This window comes from Tilletiaria anomala (assembly GCF_000711695.1).
Source record: "Tilletiaria anomala UBC 951 chromosome Unknown K437scaffold_3, whole genome shotgun sequence".
Taxonomy (NCBI): Eukaryota; Fungi; Basidiomycota; class Exobasidiomycetes; order Georgefischeriales; family Tilletiariaceae; genus Tilletiaria; species Tilletiaria anomala.
The window spans coordinates 1,552-21,463 of record NW_013547019.1 but is presented as its reverse complement, the minus strand read 5'-3'; the positions used below and the strand labels follow the sequence as shown (position 1 = coordinate 21,463).

Here is a 19,912-nt window from a genome sequence, read left to right as displayed (position 1 = left end):
ATGATGATTGAAGTTCCCTATCTGAACCACACTACAAGCCTGCCTATAAAGTCGAAGGATTGCATACAATGGAGGCGATCCGCCATTCTGTTCCGGCACTGAATCAAATTACAACCACCTGACGCCAGCCTGTGCCTGCTCAAATCTATCCATGGCCTCATCTGCTGCTTGCCGCATTTCTGATGCCATACGATACACCTCTGTGTCCGGGCGGTTATAGATGAGACTGTTGGCGAACATCTGATTGAGCGCTCGTCGGAGCTGAGCAGGGGTGCGTATGGTTGAATCCTTGATTTTGCTGCGGATTGTCTTGAGATCCATCGGGTGTCTGATCAGCTGATAGTAGTCCGGCGCGTCCTATAAAAATAGCCCTGATCAGCATCGCATCGTGGAGTGTCGATCGCAAGCTGGATCAGACTGACCTGTTCTTTGATTGGCGCATTGAAGAGATTCCCATGTGTGTGGTTACCTACTTCATTGACCAGCATCAGAAGCACATTCACGTTCTTCTTCCTCTGCTTCTCCGTGTCCTCGTCTGTAGCAGCTGCTTGTGTAGGCGCGGCGAACCCAGCTTTGCGGCCCTTATCCCTGGAGGACTTGGCCCTTGTTGTAGGCTGCCGCCGCCCTTTTCCCTTCTCATCTTCCTCATCATCATCTTCTTCATCTCCATCGACTTCTTTGGGGCCCTTGTCCTTCTCTGCCTGCTCTTCCTCATCGGCCGCATCCACCTCGGCCTCGAGATCCGCGTGAGTTGCAGACACGCCCTCCTTCGCAGGCTCCTCCTCAAGAGGCTCGGCGAACTCACGCTCCGCAGCAGCTGATCCAGCGGCGCTTGGATTCCGGGAGTCTTCATCCTCATCAGCCGCCACACCTCGCCCACGCGTGCTTCGGCGGGTACTTGCACGCATCGGAGCTTTGTCTTCAGTCGTCACCGATGAACGTCTGCGATTCCGTTTTTCGCGCGGTGTGTCCAGTGTCTCCTCCACTACGGCATCGGTGGTTGCGGATGTCCGTCGCGATGAGCCACCAGCAGGCGGGCCACCATCTTTCTCAGACCCGTCTCTCTTCCGCTTGCTGCTACGCAGCGGCCTTTCCGATTTTGCGTCCATTTCGTCGTCGGGCGTAGGCTCTCGGGTGTTTTCTGCTGATTCTGTCTCCTCTGTTTCCGCTTCTATTGCGCGTCTCTTAGCCTTGCGTCCAATCGGCTTCACCTCGTCTTCTGCAGGTTCCGACGACTCTCGAGCCTGCGCTTTGCGCTTTCCAGCACGAGTAGCAGGTGCAGAGCCCTCTTTCTCGAAAGCTGGGTCGACATCTTTCGCAGGTGACTCATTGTCGCCTTTGGCTTCCTCGGATGCTTTCTCAGCAGTTGGTAATTCTGCCGAAGCTTCTGACACTGCTTCTGGCTTTGCGGTGCCAATCTGTAACTCATCTTTTAAAATCGACTCTGTTGTCTGCGTGTCAGATTGCGTCTGCGTGTCCTTTGTTTCTCGTGTTTCTGATGGCTCTTGGGCTTCTGGAATCACTTCAGCACTCTTTGGAGGTGGTGCATTGAGCTTAGTCGGGTTCTTAGGAGGTAGAGTTTTGGCCGCTACCGCTCTGATAGAAGAGCGCTTTTCCCGACCTGCTCTTGGAGGCGTCAAAACCTCTTTGGCGGATTCCGGTGCATGAACTTTGGCGGCTGTAGTATCCAGCAAGGTTTCCTCTGCGTCCTGCTTCTCTAGAAGATCAAGTTGAACAACAAGATCCCTAAGATCAAGCGACCAAGGTCAATACCACGCTCTGCGAGCACCTCAGATCGATTGGCTTACCTGTATTTCGTCTCTTTTTCCACGATTGCTGCCTGTAGTCCCATGATTCTTTCGACGTAAAGCAGCTGGCAGAGAGCTAGCTTGGATTGCTCGTCTGAGCGTGGCCTTGGGCCACAAGCCTTGACGTCCTCCGCTGCATTTCTCTTGTCTTGCACTGGATGGTCCTCGACAAGTCCACGCTGCCTCATCAGTGCCACCCAAGCCCGCTTGCACCCTTGCACGCTGAAGACCTTCTCCGGAGTCGTGCCTTGCTTTTCGAGTGAAGCGACTCGCGCCTCGTCCTTAATGAGCGAATGGTTAAGCAGGGCTTCTGACACCTGTTTCCAGTCAAGCGCCGGTTTGCTCAGTTCGAGCACAGCTTGAGCAAGAAGTAGGCAATCGCGACTGTCGAAATGCGCTAGTATGTCTGATTGGGGGCCAGCCTTTGGCAATGGACGCAGCGGGTTCGCCGTAGCTGCATCTGAATCTGCCGCCCCTCGCGCTGTGAGAGGTTGAATGATGGACATGGCGACAGCTTCAGGCGATGCTTGCTTCTGTCTACTGAAACCACCTATCCAGCAAAAACTGCAAGTAGAGCAAGACGTTGAGGAAGAAAGCCGGTGCGATCCAAACAACAACAGAAGTCATACACCGCTGGCTAGCCACACGCGTTGGGTTGGTTCACCCACCAGGGGCTTACTACAACCGTAACATCTTCCTATATAGCGAGCTCGTGGGCCACGTCACTTGAAGAAGCAAAGCCACGTTCCCCCCTCCCCGCGGCGGCAGTGAGGACCTTGCGCCCAATTGAGCCTGCTGCTGCATGATTAAAAAGGGTAGTCGCGATTGAGTACAACCAGCACGGCAAGTGTGCCTGAACGACGTAATGGCTTCCAGCGTATCCACTGCCCTCGACAAATGGCGCGAGATCGACCTTCCATCCTTACAATCTTTAGTCTCCCCACTCCCAGATCAGTTGTTATCAGCGCAGAAAGAGAGCCTTGTGTCTCGAAAGCGGCTCGCAGAATCGACCAAAGAGTTCAAGAAACAATCTGACGAAACGAAGGTCGAAACGTTCAAAGGATTACTCAAGGCGTACCAGTCAGAGATCGATTCTCTCACAAAACGAGCTCAAAGCGCTGAAAATGCATTCTTGCGGATATGGAAGGCTCCTTCAGGCATCGAAGGGGCGCCAGATCCCTATCCTATGCTTGAGATCCTGGTAGATCAGGCAATGGCGATCAGCGACGCCGAGAACCTCAAGAGCAAACACGAGGCACTCCAGCAGTCGTATGAAGATCTGCTTCGCAAGACAGAAGCGAATTCTTCCTTAGAGACCGACAGGGATTCAATTCAAGCACGCTTGGTTAACCTCGAATCCTCGTTGGAGCAGCGTGTAAAAGACAGGACACAAAGTCTGGAGCGGGAATGGGCTGCCAAGTTGGATGAACGTTTACGCAACCACAATGAGGAAGAAGCGGAGTCGAAGAAGGAGATCGCGCGCCTAAAAAGCCAAGTGAGAGAGCTTAGATCACAAGAAGAGGAGGTCACAAAGCGTGGGATCAGTCAGCAAAATGAGGCCGACTCAGGCTTCGATGGCCACGCAATGAACTCTTCAAGCGTCAACGCTGATATGGAGATGATGATCTCGGAGCTTGAGAGGGCACAACGACGGGCTAGCGATCTCGAGACAAGGAACGAGGCGCTCAGAGCTGAGCTCGAAGCTGCTCGTCACGGCCAAGAGACGGTCGCAAGCGTACAGGCGTTTGAACATGAAAAAGCGAACCTGGCAGACGAAAATCGCAAACTGAAAGCCCTTGTCGATCGGCGGGAAAAGTCAGAAAGGGAGGCGAAGTCTCAAGAAGACGCTCGCAAGCGGGATGCCGAGAAGATGCTAGACAGCAAAGAGAAAGAGCTTTCTCTGCTTCGAGGAAAGCTTGAACGCCAACAGGACTATGAGGAAATCAAGCGAGAGCTGATGATCCTGCGATCGATCGAATTTAGCGACGACGATACGGATGGAGAAGCTCAAGTAGCCGCTGAAAGTTCTTCGAGCGGGCTTGAAGCGTCACTGCTGCGCAAAAACAGAAAGCTTCAGGATGAAGTCACCACTCTCCGGGTTCAAGCGACCGAGTCGAGCTCGGGCATGCGGCAGAGTGCGGAAGAAGTCAAGTCGCTAAGGGCTGAACTCGCTCGGCTTAAGAGCCTCAATCAGCGCTTGGAGAACGACCTGGTTTCGCTCAACGGTCCGACACACACCAAGCCACCCAAAAGTGGCAAGACCGATCCCCAGTCGCCAGCGCCCAACGACGTGGCTGTTGCCGCCAGTTCCTTCCCGGCAGGGACAGTCGCTTCTTCTGCGAATGCAGAAAGCGGGATCCTTCCTATCATCACCTCCCAGCGCGATCGCTTCCGCACAAGAAATGCAGAGCTGGAGGAAGAGCTGCGGAAGCAAGCGCACGTTGTCACTGAGCTGCGCAGCGAAGTTTCGAAGCTGCAAGCCGACAACTTGGGGCTGTATGAGAAGCTGCGGTACCTGCAAACGTACGGGTCGGAAGGAGCGACAGGCAGCAATACGCCCAACGGCGCCGGCGGCAGCAGCAGCGTGACAATCGGCGTCTCCGCGCACACAGACGCGAGCGGCGCGTATCCGCCACTATCTGGCGACAATTTTTCTCAACGGCGAGAGGATCGCTACAGGCAGAAGTATGAAGAAAGGATGGACCCGTTTCAAGCGTTCAGGGGCAGAGTGAGTGGATTTGCTTCAGATACGGACCTGGCAAGGTTCATCTGCATACAATTGTTGACACTCTGATCCGATGCTTGCGCAGGAACAATTTCGCGCGCTCACAACGCTCAACCCGCTGGAGCGATTACTACATACGCTCACCAGACTGGTGCTCGGGCACAGGAGGATGCGCATCGCATTCATGGTATACACGCTTGCTATCCACATTCTGGTCTTCTTCATGCTGTTTGAGTCCACTGTTAGGTGAGTGCATGCTCTTCCATCGTGTCTGGGTGGTAACGACGCTGACGAGAATGATCATGTCGCTATCTTGCAGCGCTGGGACTATAAGCCGGTCGACTCCTGTCGAGAGCTCGCCGCCTGCGGCGTAAGCATGATCTGTGCTGTTCGTAGACAACTTGCAATGCATAATCATCTATCTCGCAGAAAGCACTGTTTCGATGTGTTCGTCTGACGATGGCTTCTTGTGCTTATAATGGCTCACTTTCCGAGCAGCCTGGTTCCACGCCGCAATGTCGAGTTGGTCCGAGATGCGAAATTGAATGGCTTGGAGGACACAGTCATCGCACTTCTCGTTGGAAGCACCTGGAATCTCTTTCCGCTCGAGATATCCGGTGCATTGGACCTTGTCGCCCAAACCCGGCGTATAGACTGAAGGATCCTCCAGACACGATGAGAGGTCGATTGCAAGTGAGGGCGGTGCTACACCAGTTGACCGAGCGGACGCCTCGAAGCCTGCTGAGTTGAAGACGGCTGTGCTGGACAGATCAGAAACGACGCAGGTCGCAGAGCCTGGGTCGATCATGGTCACACTACAGATTTGGATGTTGTTGATTGATCTCAGTGTTGAATCATACTCGTCACTGCGCGGAACTTTGCCTGCAGTTGGTGCACTCACGTTCCCGCGACTTTCAACTTACTGCGCTCATCTCTCGTGACGATGATGTCAGCAAGCGGCAAAATCAGCGCTCGAGAAGGTGTGACGGCGTCGGTCGTTGGCATAGCCACTAGACTTCAAAGGCTTCCCCGTTCTTGCGGCCATCCGCAAATGCAAGACTGAAATGTATGTGCACTTCTGCTGCGCCGTTTTCCGTAAACTAATCGCAAATGCTTGTTGAAGGAGCCTTACTGTTCGCGCGAGGGCCGCCGCCTGCCAGTTGCTCTCGACGCGTGTTGGTGTTGCTCGAGACACGCAGCTTCGACGCAGAGAGGAATTCCGATGACTGTGCGCAACGTCAACTCATCCTTCAATCTGAAGACTCAAGGTTGTTCGTTTAGGGCCTCCATGAGGCCCTTCATCTACGTATGTATTTTCCTTGACTTTCTCGAATCAGCAGGCTGCGTGGCTTGGTGGGTAATCTGTCAGAGTATCCAATTCGCCGCGGCAGTCGAGACATCGAGAGGATGACTAAAGAACGAGGCAGCGCCGCAGCGAGAGGTCATGTGTGTATGTATGTAAAGAGGCTGAGAGAGCACATGGTCACGGGAAATGGATTCTGGTGGGATGTTTGCGGCGCGCCTGCGGCTTTGGGCCAGCGGTGCCATCCGCTGGGGCCAAAGCGTATGTATGTACGTAAGTCTTTACATGCATGTCGGCGGACGAGAAGGTGATGATAGGCAAGAAAAGAGACACAAAAGGTAAAAAGAAAGAAAGGGTAGACTGACGTAATCCTGTTACTCCGCTCATTTCGCCGCGTATGTTTAGCGTGTCGGAAGCGCCGAGCGGTACGGGTATGGGTTCTTCGCGCAAACCCTATATTTGAATACATTGGATATGTACGTAGGTAATCGTCTTCTGACTTTTGACTTGTTGCCTTTGTGCAGGCTTGTAGAGCCAATCATCTTTTCCAACATCCCAGGGTCCAGCCGGCTCCGTAGTCCTTGCAAAACAGTCCATCAAGCAATCGCATAAAATACGGTCGCAATGCAACGAGGAAGTAAGCCTTTGTGTGTGAGAGTGTGTATGTGGAACCCCGTAGCACAGAAGCCCAAGAATGATTGTTAAACGGCTTCGCAGACTGATGGATGTTTGCCACGAATGTCAGTTTCGAGTCGACTCTTTCATTCGATTAAATCCGACAAAGGGAGTCGATTGCTGGTCTTTAAGCCAAATGTCCAAGCTTCAATATTCAAGCCTTTGTGGCCATAGGCAGAAGTGCAAGCTTCAGAGAATGCTGGCAGGACGCGGCTGGACCATATATAGACAAATGCTGGCTCTCGAGCCGCGTCCTGCAGCTCTTCTTCCTCCTCCTCCTCCTCCTCCTCCTCCTGCCATCTCTCTGCTTTTGGAAAAGACTGCCTTTACTTGGGCTCACCGTCTATTTTTCGAAGGCTTTTAGGGACGGCTTCCAAGTTCAGCGAGAAGTCCACGCGCCCTGATGGCGGCAGCATTCACAACGCCTCCCAGGTGCGCGGCGCTGCGCCCGTCGTACAACTCTCCGAGACTCATCAACGTCGAGCGCTTTGACCCGAACTCGGCGTTCAACTCGCCGAAGGGTCACATCGATAGGCTAGCGCCTACTCAGGCTCCCACTTCGCCTTTCAACTCAGCGCATGATCATGTGCACTCCAAATGCGTCATAAGTTCCACCATGTATGCCAGCAGCACCACATCAGACTTGCCATCTATGCACCACATGCTCAACACTCCCAGGTCGACCGCCACGTCCTCCTCGGCTTCTCCATCCCCAGGTGTGACCTTCCGAAGTACCCCTTCAGAAGAAGGTACTGATGGCGGGAGAAACAAGGACCACGGATCACCGTATTCTCTGCAGAATATCTCGATTGGAAGCAATGGCTTCATGGGATGGACCGGGTTCGGTCAGAGTATTGCGGCGAAGCACTTGCGCATAGCGAACAAGAGTAGCTGGTGAGTTTGGTGCTTAAAGGTGTGCATTTCAATTTAAACGTTTTCAAATGATCAAGACCCCTGTCCTTCTGGCTCAATTGTCAGCAACTCGGACGGCTCGCCTCTTTCGCCCAAATCGAAGCCCAAGCCGACGCTGCAGCGCAAGCGCTCCCCTCAGCCACTCTTCCTCACTGCCCATCTGTCGTCGGCCTCACCCCGAGTACCAGGCGACCGAACAGTGGTAGCCGTCAACGGCCCCACGACACCCTTGTCCGCTATCTCTGCAGGCTTGATGCTTCGGCCCAGCACATTTGATGACAGCGACGACGAGGACGGGGAGCGCCTACTGGACTTTGAAACCAGCCCGACAGCCGCGACACGTCTTGGCAGTAGGCTTCTGGCTTCGGCTAGCCGAAGATTCATGCGCTCCACACGTGACTTGCAAGGCGGTCTCAGCACGAGCAGCAGCAGTGGGGGGGCAGACGATGAACACAGAGATGCAAGCCTGCCCTTCGAGAAAGATCAGAGCGGCAGAAAGCGTGCCTTGAGCATCGAAGGCACGCGCCGCTCCTTCGAAACTGCACGTGCATCGGCTGCAAAGCTCTTCCCATTCACCCGTCCGACACGTGCACGTGCTGCAGCGGGCCATGCTGGACCCAGAAGGCGCAGTGCTTCTGCCGATCCCACTGTATCCTCCACCAGCCTCCCTCTTAGCAGCCCAGTCTCGCTCTCTCCTGCACAGACCAGCAGCGAGGGACATACCTTTTCGTGCAGTGCAGTCGCTAGCAACCATTCTCGCTCTTGCTCGTCTTCCGCAGCATCATTAACAAAGGCAACCTCACGCAGCGCGTTCACGGGCACCGGCGCAGGCGTCGTACGCCGCCCCGACGAGGCTTTCTTTCCCAATGAGAACGTAGAGGAGAACCGCAGCTCGAGTATGGACTGCGATACTGATTCGGAGGAGCTGTTGATCAAAAAGAATCAGGCGTTGCCTCGCGCAAGGCTATGGACCACCGTCGCCATGTCTCCATACTCTTCGGGTCGCGCCCTTCCCAATTCGCCCGACCTGCCTCCTCCCCCTTCCAAGCTCTCAGTGTTGCCGTCGGCCTCAGAGAGCGCAGTGAGCGCGCTCGTGTCGGCACCAACCTACAAACCATTGCGACCGCGCCGGCCTAGCGAAGCTGTGCGTCTAACCCAGGCGCCGGCAGCCGAGGAGCGTCGTATGCGCCGGCCAGGCGTTGCACCTCGCCCGACCATGCGTCGCTTGCCTCCGCGCAAGCAGAGACCGTCCAAGGCCCTACCGCCTCTGCCTGGCATCCCTACGCAACAAGCACGCTCCTCACCGATCGAAGAGTGTGATGAAGCCTCCGTACAGCCGGACATGGAGGGCTGTGACGAGCAACTTGAGGCCAGACTCGCTGAAGACTCCCTCCTGACCTTACAACAAGACTCCGACTTTGCCGTTGGTGCGCTCATGCGCACTGCTGCCCAGCTCTGCCCAGCGTCCTCGCGTCAGATCAAGTTTCTCCCTGTTCCCCAAGGAGTGCGAAGGCTGGACTACGAACATGACAGCGGTGAGCTCATCATGATCGCGCTGGTCGTCGGCGACCGCACCTTCCATGCACCAAGTGCATCTCTGTGCGGGATGGAGCATCGCCCATTCACCGGTCGTTTTGCCCAGTACATTCGTAACTGCCTGCACGAAGCTCGCTGGCTTACCGCCAATTTTGACCCGGAGTCTACACGCGCACAAAGAAGGCCATCCAACCCCTTCAGCGCGGGCGCATGGGTCGACAGCTATCTCGAGATGGACATTGACGATGAAGAGATGCCTGTTGAGAAAGCTTGGCCCGAGTCTGAGCCTGGCACGCCTGATCGCAAGCAAATTGCTCGGGCTCGGGTGCCTGCCAAGCGGCCTTCCCTCGCCTCAACCTGGCAAGCCTTGGAAGGGCAACGGGAGAGCACTATCGCCGAGAGCGTGTTTTGCACCCCACATCGCTATCAGCCGAATCATCCAATCATTGTGGAACTCTTTCTGGACCGCCCTTCGGGTATTTATGAACTGCTTCTATGGACCCTGCGTGAAGCACGCTTGCCTTCAGCATTGCGCAGAGGAGGTATTGCAAATAACACGGACCTACAAGTACAGATCTTAGCTGCGTTACGGGAGGAGGCTGTCTTCCTTGGCTACAGCCATCTCGTCGCCATGGTAGATGCGGAAACAGCAGACCTGTCGAGTTAGGGTCTGCATGTATTGAAACATTAGACAATGCTTTACATCAAAGGGTGTGCGAGAGACTAAAGGGAAGCAAGGGTACGTTGCTTGCTTGTATTAGTGAGATGATTGCAAAATGCAGTAACAATCAATATTCGTATCTCTGCCGCTTGCTGGAAGGAGGTTCTTCATCCCGGACGCGAAGCGTCGCTGGCCTGTAAGATTCATGCGAGTCGACGTGGTAATCCGAGCGCGAACCGTACGGCGGGTAAAGTGGCGTTGGGCCGTACGTCCCGCCATACCCTCCTCCCAGTGTAGACTTGCCAAAGCGCCTATCCGCGTAAGGGTCGGTCTCGCCACGGACCATTTCTTGCGCACGCTCCGACGTGACGTAGAGTGAGGAGGCGCGCTGGACCGGGCTCGGCGCCCCTGCCGCGTCTACAGATGTGCCATTGCGGGGATGATAGGACCCAGGCTCTGTCCAAGGTGTGGCCCGGTCGTCGACCGGAGTGTCTCGCGGCGGCGCTCGGTAGGGTCCATCGTGCGGGTATGACGGAGAAATTTTGTCTCCGGCACGCCTTCCATCGTTCCCGCGCGAGCCTGCCGTCCCAGTACGACTGGGTGAGTTTCCTAATCCAGAAGGCGCGCGCACGTTGGGATGGATGCCGGATCGCTCCTCGTAATCTCTAATCAAGTGCTGCACCCATTCTTCCAGCTCTCGCACTCTGTTGAACAGGTTTTTGTTCTTTTGGTGCACCTCACGCGTTTGCTCGGCAACTACATGCGCAAATAAAGACGAAAAAAACATTAGCTAGAACTCCATAGCATATCAATCTTCCTTTTGAATATGAAAGAATCACGTACCTTCTGCATCGATGATCGCGTTCAGATCTGCACGCACTTCTGCCTTAATCTGCTGCTTGAGTTGTTCAAGCAACTCGGGCGGCACGGTCGTTGTCAGAGGTAAAGATCCGCATGCTTGTGGACCGCCAGCAGCATGTCCAGACTCTGAGCCAGAGTACGAGCGCAACCAGTGCGAGGGCGGTTGAGCGGGCGTTTGTGGAACAGCATGTGGTTTGTGCACGGAAGTTAGTGGAGGTAGTACGCTGCCACTGCTGATATCGGCTGCGGCTGGGCCATCTCCCGGGACACCGCCAGGCATGGACGAGTCTGTTTTGGTGATACTCCCTGAGACCGTGTGAGTAGACGAGTTACCAGTGGAACTAGCAGGACGCGCAGCAGCAGCAGCAGCGGCGGACGTGCGCGGGCTCTGCTTAATCGCATCCGGTTGTGAAGCGTTTCGTTGACCCGCTCTCGTATCGGCAGCCGGTGAGCGTCCATAGCCGAGCAAAGAGCTGCCACTACCAGCGCCGCTGAGACTCGACGTTGGCGGGAATGCCGAGGCAGACGTCATTGGTGAGCGACCACGTGGAAGAGCCGACTTGTGCGGCGCTCGCGAAGCATGGGCACTGATGCATGACTGGCCCATTCCGACAGGCATACTCTGCGTGTGAATCGGTGGAGGCAAGCGGGTCCCTGTCGGTTGCGGCTGGCCGGACGGCAGATGGCGCGTAGGCGGGGGCAGTGATGTACCTTGTGGCGGCGCATGAGGGTACATGGCGCTACCGGCACCCATACCAGCGCCAGCACCCGTTCGTGCAGGTCCACTCCCGCCCATGGGCGGTAGACCGACTGGCTTCAGATTGGGCGTGCCCGCAATGGAAATCGCTTTGCTCTGCCAGTACGAGCCATAAAACCCGCTGTGGATCGTGACAAACTCGGATATCAGCGCGCTCTTTGGCTTAGACTTTCGTTTGGTCTTGCTGCACCAGATGAGCCAGTCCTGATACAACGCATTAACACTCTCTGCCATGACGTTTTCATCAGTTGAAGGTGGATTATGCTGCTCAACGAGCTGTAAGAATTTCTCGACTGCAATGTAAACAGCGTTCAAAACAAACCGCGTTAGCATGTATCCAAAACTTTCCAAGAAAGCACATCAGTCCAAACGCACCCTCTTCAATGCTCAGATCGCCAGTGCCCGCGGGTGGCTTGGGTACGCCAGGAGGCAGCGGCGTGCTGCTGAGCCCTATTGGCGAAGTCCCAATCGGCTCGCGCGCACTAATCAGCCCTGCTGCACCCGCTCCAGCATCGGACCTTTTCCCACGAAAAGGCGGAATCGGCTGCAAGACCATCTTTGCCGCTGCCCGCTTCTTCTGGTCAGCTCCACTCGATGCTGCTGCTCCAGCTCCTTTTCCTTCCCCTTCATGCTTCTCCGCTGCATCATGCCCGTTGCCCTCTGATGCTCCTTCAGAAGGAGAAACTTGCGCCTTTGAGTCGCTGCGAGAGATCGAGGACATGAGTGGCGCTGCGTCGTCTATATCAGCCGAACGAGAACGCTGTATTTGCGTCTCTTCCGGGCGCAAGTGCTCCGAGTGAGAATGCTGCTGCTGCGAAGATATTCTGCTGACGTTGCTGTCGTCTGCTGCGGCAGGTACACTAATGGCTGCTGCGCGAGGAGGACTGTTCTTGTGCCCAGCATCTGCTTTGACGGCTGCAGCTGCAGAAGAACGATTGGCCGCCCGTCCACGTCCCCTCTTTGATGGTAGTACAGGTGGTGGGGCTTCAGCGGCCAGCTTGTCATTCGAGATATGTGGGCTGTTTGTGTAGAGCCGCAGTGCTGCGGCGCTCGCACCTGAAGCTGGCGGGCCTGACCCTTCGCGGCGGCTTCTCGAGCCACCACCTTTCTCGGGTGAGGATGCACCTTCGTCCACGATCGAATCAGAAGCCACCTCAGGTAACTGAGCAGCTGCACCAGGGAGGCTGCGAGGCTCTGTGGCTTGATCTTGATTTACTTGCGTACTCTCATGTGCGAGACGAGCAGCGCCGGCGCTCATCTTGCTCATGGATTGGGCCGCCTCTCGCTCCTCCGGCGTGAAGGACTTGTCCACCTCTGCTTCTTCCCGTCCATCTTCTTCCTCCAACTCATCGCGCTCCTCCTCATACAGGCTGCCGCGACGCGTTGCGCTTGCGGATGCGGCACTATTGCCGGAAGAGTGGTGGGAGAGTGAGTGCCGCGTATGTTGTTGATGGAGATGTGTAGCTGTACTACTCCCTCGACCGCGTCCACGACCGCGTCCGCGTCCCCTGCCGGCCTGCACACTGCTAGATGTAACTCCACTGTTGCTGCTGCTGCTGCTGTTGCTCTTGATGTCCATGTCAGGATGGTGCAAAGCAAGCGGCGGCAAGCGGGGGCTCTCCGGATTATCCTCGGCCGCCATTTGTTCCGTCAGTGTTTCAACAGATGCGGCCGCCATTTGTTCTGTTAGTGTTTCACCAGATGCGGCCGTTAAGATAGCGTGTCTTGTTGCCTCCCTTGGGGTGATTTGGTATCGGGGATGCGGCTGCCGGCTGTCCTTCTTGCGGCCGCGCTGCTGGCCCTTTGCCATCCGTCAGAAGATGCCTGTACGCGTTCGATCAGACAGGATTTCCACAGAAGCACAACGCAAGGGGTCCTCGTGCTGATAACAAAAGCTTGAAGAGAATTAACGTGTGAGGCCCAGCTTACTCGTGAAGAGCAAGAGTAGGAGGGTTCCTTCGTTGACCAGGCGCTATTGTGTTCCGTCTGACCTTTGGTCCGGCGTCGTCCACCGCCCAAGAGAGCACGCTGACGGTGTCTGTATGCGTTTCAAGAAGAATGTATGCTGGACGCTATCCGTGTTGCCAGCTGTCGGATATTCGCGCGCAGATGGCCGATGCGGTGAAGGCGATGTTGATGGTGATGGTGGTGAGATGATATCGGGTAAGGAGAGTTGGGAAGGGAGAAATGGTATAGAGAGAGCGCGCAGTTTGCCGGACGCCTGGACTCTTGAGAGTGGGGGTGGAGGCTGGACGGGCCATCCAGATAGTTTGTTTCATCAGAACAGAGGTCTCGAAAAAGAGAGCGCAGGCGGCCGCAGATGGCACTAGAGGGCAGTGTCGTGGAGAAGCAGCCACCCGCTCAATAGCAGCTGCGCCAGCTGTCAGGGTAGCTTTTGAACACAAACGCAGAGGGGCGCAGTACAGATTCTTTCTTTTCCCCGTCGGCGTTTTCGCGCGTTTGGGCTGCTCACATTGACGTAGCTTCTTGCTTTTCTGTACGTAACGGTGTTGTTTTATGTCATACTGTCGTGTGAGAGTGCCAAGCGGTCAATCGTCAACAGGCCATCAACGCCACATTCGAGGCTCCAAGCGCAACTGTGCAATGCTTCCAGTAATCCAGCATTCAGTTTCACCATACTCAGACGTTCGGGCGAAGGGCAGCTCACAAGGTCCATGCGCAAAACGATTTCTGAGACCATGTGTATAGGCTGGGCTCGCCAGTTCGCCTAAACACATGCCTTATGGTAGTATGGCTGGATTTACGACCTCATGCGAGAGGCAGCGCGGAACGGCGCAAGGCGAATGTACGCCCGTGACTCCCTACAAGTCTCAGGCGCGCTGAGCCTCTTCATGTATAAAAGTGTGTGTACAAACATCGTCCATATGCACTTTACAGTCGTAATACCGACACGCCGGGCCTTTGCTTGGCTAAAGTATTTGACTAAATAATGTATTTTGTAGTTGGCTTTTGGAGTATCAACTGCCCGAATCAATCAAAGACGAAGCCAAGCAGGGTCCTGTCAAGTAGAGAATTGTGTAGTTAAATATGTCCGAAGATATATATATGTATGCATGCATCTTTTGATTCCCTGCACACCTCCACACGTGTTGTCATGTTGGCACCGGGACGCAGCAGGATGCCGTAGGCCGCAGGACGCAAAAGTCACATCAGTAAATAAGAATGTATGCATTCAGGGGACAGCAGCCGCTGCAGGAGGCTGCTTTCTGTAAATTGCTAGAAGCACACTCCGTTTGTAAATGCGGTTTCGAATCAATCGCAGTTGAAATGCTCAACAGCCACATACATATAATACCATTATTTATCTGTTTTCTCAATGCCAGTCGGTGCCTCACCAGTCGCCAGGCTGCCCATTGCCTGAACATGTTGTAATCGCTAGAAACAAGCAGGAAAAATATGGAGTGATTGATGGGTTCTTTTTTTTCCTTTTGGTCGTTATATTTCTTTGCCTACGTACATAGTTCGAGGACCAACTTAGACCTTGGACGATCACATACGTATTCGTGCATGTGTTACGGTATGTACTACCAACCTTTGTTATATACGTAAATATATACATACACTGCGCACCCCGTGGGTTCATTAGGAATCCCCAATCGTATTGTTGTTGCGCTTCTGTTCCTTGCTCAATGTGGTTGCTGTCTGCTGTGCTGCAAGTGAAAACGTTATCCCAATTTGTCTGGCTGACAAACTTATGAGTAGATCACATACATGTGCAGTTCAGCTTGGCGACCGCGGGCGGCCCCGGCGCAATGCAAAACCCGAGTAATTTGTTGGAGCGTGCATGAAAGTATCACAATTCTAATATTATATCCTTGAAAATGCTGAAAGCTCACTCGTTGAGGGCAGTAGGCAAAATTCCGCTAGCAACACGCTAACCTACCACTCACCACGCTACTGCAAGAAAAAGTTTGCAATCTTGCAGTTCAGGCACAGCGAAAAGTTTGAATCTAGATTCCAGCATCCTAATTCTGCTCTCTTATTTCTATTACGAATACAAAACTCGTGCATTACAATCCATGCCTCGGTTCTCCCTGCTCATTGAGAGATGCAGTTCATGTTGATTATTGCTCGTTGACCAAGAGATTAGGTGATGTGACAACGAGCCACGAGTTCTCTTTTATTATTGAAGCCAGAAAGGAGCACCGCAGCAATGACACCCTTCTCACTATCTCATTGTGGAAATTGCGAACTGTTGAATGCGGTTTTTGATGGGCACTTACTCTTATTCCCTTTTCAATATTGATGAGATGCAAACTGTAAACGGGCCAACCCATCCCTATTTGTCGAGTAACAGTACAGTGTCCCGGTATCGAACGCCTCAAAACTATCCCACAATAAGTTTAATATTCCTAAACTGGTTTGACTTAAAAAAGTCATATCAACAAAAGCATCACCATCAGACCAAAAGTAGGCCCGTCTGGAGCACCGCTGGTGACTGCATCATAGACACACTTTCCAATCTAGAATGAGACCCACAATGAGAGTGACTTCGAGGTTACCTTCAATGATTTTCTCAAAAATGACTCCAACATCTCGGATCTGCTGAACAAATGAGAGGCATCACACTAGCCATCAAAATATCGTGGTACGGCAGAGCAAGAAGGATCGACCAGGGCCGGGTGCAGCTCAGAGCGCTCATCTTGTCATCACCGTGTGCTGAGAGATTTATCATAAAATGGCCGGTGCAAGCGCAACTCGATTACCTCATCACAAGGTTAGTAGGCACAATTGCCATGTTCACGGATGTCGAGCCTCAAGCGGCTGCCGAACCAGTTCACAGGATGGCGTTTGCGATCCGACGAGAATTGTCTGTCAATTGCCTCGCGCTTTTCACTGTTTCCGAAGGTTATTATTTTTTCAAGAAGGTTTGGCCAAAAATAAAGAATGCAGGCTCCGCGACACCGTGGCGGGCTGAATAAATGCTAGTGCAGTCACTTGGCTATGGGCGGCGCACGCGTCACGCCGTTGTGAAATTATTGCGCCCTCGGCATCCCCCGGCACAGGCCGAATGCCGATGACGGACAATGGCCAGGGCTCAAATGGAGTCATCATGGAACGGAACCCTATTTGGGTACCTTGTGATACATGGGGATGAGAAGAGAAATAGAACGAATGTACATGTCAAGCTCAGATGCGCCGATGAGCAATATCGGAGTTAAGGGTGCGATGGGCTATCATGTCCTTGTCTACGTATGCGTGCCGCTGTATGGTGTCTGCTATTGTTGGTACCAAATGTTGAATGCGTGCAGCTCAGAACTTGATGCTTGATAAGCAAATGAAATCACTCCTTGTCACTCCTTTTCATCACAAGGGCAACGCATCTCATTTTCTACCCAGAGGTTCACGGTTTTGGCGACTGGTCTTAGGAGGCAAGCGTACCATCATCTGGGTCCATTACTGCGAACATGCTTCTCACGGTTCCCACCTTTTGTCATGCGCAACACCGTGCAAGGTCGGCAAAGTTTGCGGTTCGGTGAGGTTGATTGTCCATTCGCCTTGTACCAACAGCGAAAAGCTTGACTTGGCTTCAAGGTATGGACCTAATTTGATTTACAGCGGTGATCGGAAGGTGGCTGCGCTACCTACGCGGCTTCAACATAATTAACCGGAAAGATACCCACGCCACCGTGGCCGTGGTGAGCTTCCATTCTGACGCCCTCCGCCCAACCCTCGCCAAAGTCCATGCCTACGTCGCTTAACTGGATTACCTCCCCTTCCTTCAACGACATCTCCTGTGGATCGGACGCTTCAAAATCGTACAGCGCACGCACATACTTTGCGCCAAAAGTCTGCGTGTCTTGCGCTGGTGAGAACGCCATGCCACCGAGACTCGACTGCAATTGCTCATCGTTGTGGAGGGTCGGATTGGCCTTCACAGCCCTTGACCCTACAAATTCACAGTAAGATGTCGGCACCAGGCCCTGCCTGTCATCGTCAGTGGCGACTTTGATCCAGCCAGTGCCCTCGAGATCCTCCTCGACCAGGCGCACGAGCTCGCCCTCGGTGACTGTCAGCTCGAACGGGCTCGTCGCTTCAAAGCTGTAGAGCAGACGACCTCGGGAAGTATCGCTGATGCTCGTACCTGCGCTAGCGCCCACACTCGTCGAGTCGACGCTGCCAGGCACGCGGATCAGATGCGTGGCTGATGCAGTGGCACGAGTAGGCGGTGCCAGGCCGTTTCGGGTAGCATGGGTACTATTGCTGCTGCTTCCACAATCAGCAGGGACCTGCCATATCCACCGTAATCACGTAAGCTCATTGTCCCAGAAATAACGAGCAAGCATTCTCCCCCGAACGTACTTTGAGCTCGCACTTAGCATGAACCGTGAAGCCACAAGGCTTGCAGACCAAGCCCTGCTTGGCAATGCCCCAGATGGTTCCACTGCAAAAGTCGCAGCTGGTCGGTATTGTGAAAGAAGCCGGCTTGAATCGATGAGGTCTGGCTTCAACATGGTCAGCGCCTATGCTGGCAATGATGATGTCCTCCTCGGCCTGTAGACACCCTTCGCTCGTTTCGAGCACCAGCAGCTCTCGCGAGCTTTCTAGGAGATTCTGTACTCAAAGAGGGGGATCAGTTGGCATGAACGAACGATTTGAGCGCTACAGATCTGCACACCAAGACGCACGTCCATGACCTCGTCCGGGTCACCCAGCCCTTCCTGCTTCGCATATGCATCCCTAAGGTTCTGCAGGCCCTGCACCTCTTTTCTCCGACTCTCCATCATCGGCCTGACATCCCTCGCTTTCTGTCTTGCCTTCAGCAGCCGGTTCTGGAGGAACGTCCTCGCCGTCGCATCCTCGATCGACATCTCCCCCGTGTCAAAGAAGCCCACACATGGCTCTAATGTCCAATCAGCAGGCAATTCGCAGCGCCGGCGGTTGTATTCAACGTAGAGGCGCTGGTCGTCGATGATTGAAACTTTAGAAAAGGCATCTGTCGCTTCAGTTACCGAAAGGCGAAGCCTATCTGTGTGAGTGAGAAGATGTTCGTTTGCGCGGCGCAGTCGGGAGGCCAGTCGAGATATGGAGAGACCCCACAGAGATTGGAGATCCTGACATGACGGCGTGTATGAGCACTCAGGAGTATATCATGTATTGACTCATGGTGCCACTCACATTCTGGAGCGCGACTGTTGTCCGCTTGAAGTAAAGCTCCTTGGCTTTGTTTGCAACACAAATTGAAATCAGGTAGGTGTTCTGGATAACAGCAAATCGGGAGCCGTCAGTCGTGCTCAGAAAGTGAGCTCGCCAGCGCAGGTCTCTCACCTTGGCATTCTTCAAGTCTACTTCTGCGACAGCTTGTGCCTTTGCAGCTCTATCTGCTTGCTTGTCGCCAGCATCTGCCTTCTCTCGCTTGTGTCGCTGGGCATCGACTTCGTGGCATGCCTCATAGTACTTTTCCTTGCTTTTCTGCCGGTCTGAATAGACCTTTTCTCGATCTGCTATTGCTCGGGATGAAAATGCGACGTGCTGTGAGCGACCGGGCGAAACCAGGGAAGGAGGAAACATGATCCGTCAGGCATTGAGCTGGCAGGAACGTAAAGGAAAAATATTGCACGCGCTCACCTTCTTACGCGTCGCTTCCTGCTTGCGCTCAGCAGCGCTGAGATCTGATGCAACGCTCTCGAGCGCATCGGCGAGCGATTTGTGTGCATTGGCCATGCCCTCTTGGTTGCCCAAAAGAGTGGTTACGAAGGTTTGCAGTGTGCTGCGATGAGAAGTAAAGCAAAGCATTGATACAGGCGTGAATGGACGTTGAAGCGATGAGCGACTGCGCTGTCACCAGTTGCTCTTCAAGGCTTGCCGCTCACCTCCTGTCGGCTGTTTCTTTTGTCCAGGCCTTCGTCGGCTCTGCGCCGACCACGTATTCCTGCAGCCGCTTGTCGCGCTTCTCCTTTGCCTTTTTGCACAGCAACGAAAGCTTTCCTGCATATTCGCGCTCAAGCTCGGCCCGCTCGGTTAGAAAGCCAGCGAGATCGGACGACAGTGAGATCTGCAGTGCAACAAAGGACGCAAGTGCCTGGAAGGAGCCCTGATGCAACCGGGTTTGAGTATGGGTGGCTGCATTAGTATCGTGCTTCCAGCCAGGAATCAAGCTTGGCTTACAGGTATCTCCTTGCCAAATTCGAGGGACATGGTGGATTCTGGCCAAGGACGTCGCCCGGGTCGAGTGACCAGGTGTGGCTGCTATCACTCGCCTTCAATTGGGAGCGTGACAAGCAGCAACGAGCCGGCACTTCGCGCGTGGCAGGACACCGGTAAGCGACGCGCTTTTGGCCCTGCGACGCGATCGATGCGCCGCTCTCCGAGCAGTCCAGCTTTGACGCAAGAACAGGCAACGACTGGGTGGTGTGAGTGGGGGAGAGGACGTGTCTGTACTCTGTGCAAGATTGTCGCATTTTATGGTTGTAAATGTTGCAGCTCACAGCTCACGGGCACCTGGCAGCAATGCGCAGCACCTAGTCCGCCCTGAGCGCGCTGCGCGTGTGCAGGGTTAGTCTGAGCGGAATCTCTATGTTTCTTCATTCGAGGTCGGAGTCCGTCAGCCAAGCTGCTCATCAAACGCCGAGAGAACATCAATGCACCAATCCACTCGTCCTCAAGCACATGTGGATTTTTTACTTTCAGCCTTGATGCTCTCCACTGCTGA

At 54.2% G+C, this 19,912-nt stretch overlaps 6 protein-coding genes across 6 annotated transcripts; 2 read left to right on the top strand and 4 right to left on the bottom strand.

The window, feature by feature from the left end:
• Positions 1-19: 19 nt before the first annotated feature.
• Positions 20-2,615, bottom strand: K437DRAFT_292397 (uncharacterized protein). The gene is made up of 3 exons (XM_013390572.1): positions 1,809-2,615; positions 423-1,746; positions 20-357 (listed from the first exon to the last, which is right to left on the bottom strand). Exons 1-3 carry the CDS (start codon positions 2,312-2,314, stop codon positions 109-111), a joined length of 2,079 nt encoding a protein of 692 aa, XP_013246026.1. The 5' UTR covers positions 2,315-2,615; the 3' UTR covers positions 20-108.
• A 58-nt stretch (positions 2,616-2,673) lies between these two features.
• On the top strand, positions 2,674-4,783 carry K437DRAFT_219159 (uncharacterized protein; the record flags this gene model as incomplete). The annotated part of the gene is made up of 2 exons (XM_013390571.1): positions 2,674-4,536; positions 4,619-4,783. The coding sequence occupies 2 exons, from the start codon at positions 2,674-2,676 to the stop codon at positions 4,781-4,783; spliced, it is 2,028 nt and encodes a 675-aa protein (XP_013246025.1).
• On the bottom strand, positions 4,688-5,919 carry K437DRAFT_253198 (uncharacterized protein). The gene is made up of 2 exons (XM_013390570.1): positions 5,435-5,919; positions 4,688-5,348 (listed from the first exon to the last, which is right to left on the bottom strand). The coding sequence occupies exons 1-2, from the start codon at positions 5,536-5,538 to the stop codon at positions 4,952-4,954; spliced, it is 501 nt and encodes a 166-aa protein (XP_013246024.1). The 5' UTR covers positions 5,539-5,919; the 3' UTR covers positions 4,688-4,951.
• Positions 5,920-6,681: 762 nt separating this feature from the next.
• On the top strand, positions 6,682-9,835 carry K437DRAFT_94577 (uncharacterized protein). The gene is made up of 2 exons (XM_013390569.1): positions 6,682-7,405; positions 7,490-9,835. The coding sequence occupies exons 1-2, from the start codon at positions 6,915-6,917 to the stop codon at positions 9,624-9,626; spliced, it is 2,628 nt and encodes an 875-aa protein (XP_013246023.1). The 5' UTR covers positions 6,682-6,914; the 3' UTR covers positions 9,627-9,835.
• K437DRAFT_292394 (uncharacterized protein) lies at positions 9,516-13,400 on the bottom strand. The gene is made up of 3 exons (XM_013390568.1): positions 11,614-13,400; positions 10,464-11,531; positions 9,516-10,376 (listed from the first exon to the last, which is right to left on the bottom strand). The coding sequence occupies exons 1-3, from the start codon at positions 13,046-13,048 to the stop codon at positions 9,748-9,750; spliced, it is 3,132 nt and encodes a 1,043-aa protein (XP_013246022.1). The 5' UTR covers positions 13,049-13,400; the 3' UTR covers positions 9,516-9,747.
• Positions 13,401-16,438: 3,038 nt separating this feature from the next.
• On the bottom strand, positions 16,439-19,638 carry K437DRAFT_253195 (uncharacterized protein). Its single transcript, XM_013390567.1, has 8 exons — positions 19,369-19,638; positions 19,074-19,294; positions 18,829-18,970; positions 18,529-18,732; positions 18,379-18,459; positions 17,889-18,314; positions 17,563-17,814; positions 16,439-17,489 (listed from the first exon to the last, which is right to left on the bottom strand). Exons 1-8 carry the CDS (start codon positions 19,396-19,398, stop codon positions 16,845-16,847), a joined length of 2,001 nt encoding a protein of 666 aa, XP_013246021.1. The 5' UTR covers positions 19,399-19,638; the 3' UTR covers positions 16,439-16,844.
• Positions 19,639-19,912: the final 274 nt, after the last annotated feature.

Bases quoted from the DNA above. Each gene is read 5' to 3' on its own strand.
- K437DRAFT_292394 (XM_013390568.1), bottom strand. From the start codon at position 13,048: ATGGCAAAGGGCCAGCAGCGCGGCCGCAAGAAGGACAGCCGGCAGCCG. The intron at 11,532-11,613 runs GTGCGTTTGGAC...TTTACATTGCAG, and splicing joins CGATCTGAGCATTGAAGAGG to TCGAGAAATTCTTACAGCTC. The intron at 10,377-10,463 runs GTACGTGATTCT...TTGCGCATGTAG, and splicing joins CGCGATCATCGATGCAGAAG to TTGCCGAGCAAACGCGTGAG.
- K437DRAFT_292397 (XM_013390572.1), bottom strand. From the start codon at position 2,314: ATGTCCATCATTCAACCTCTCACAGCGCGAGGGGCGGCAGATTCAGAT. The intron at 1,747-1,808 runs GTAAGCCAATCG...GCTTGATCTTAG, and splicing joins GAAAAAGAGACGAAATACAG to GGATCTTGTTGTTCAACTTG. The intron at 358-422 runs GTCAGTCTGATC...CTATTTTTATAG, and splicing joins ATGCGCCAATCAAAGAACAG to GACGCGCCGGACTACTATCA.
- K437DRAFT_94577 (XM_013390569.1), top strand. From the start codon at position 6,915: ATGGCGGCAGCATTCACAACGCCTCCCAGGTGCGCGGCGCTGCGCCCG. The intron at 7,406-7,489 runs GTGAGTTTGGTG...CTCAATTGTCAG, and splicing joins ATAGCGAACAAGAGTAGCTG to CAACTCGGACGGCTCGCCTC.
- K437DRAFT_253198 (XM_013390570.1), bottom strand. From the start codon at position 5,538: ATGCCAACGACCGACGCCGTCACACCTTCTCGAGCGCTGATTTTGCCG. The intron at 5,349-5,434 runs GTGAGTGCACCA...CCAAATCTGTAG, and splicing joins AAGTTGAAAGTCGCGGGAAC to TGTGACCATGATCGACCCAG.
- K437DRAFT_253195 (XM_013390567.1), bottom strand. From the start codon at position 19,398: ATGTCCCTCGAATTTGGCAAGGAGATACCT. The intron at 18,971-19,073 runs GTGAGCGGCAAG...TTCTCATCGCAG, and splicing joins AAAGAAACAGCCGACAGGAG to CACACTGCAAACCTTCGTAA. The intron at 18,733-18,828 runs GTGAGCGCGTGC...GGTCGCTCACAG, and splicing joins AGGAAGCGACGCGTAAGAAG to CACGTCGCATTTTCATCCCG.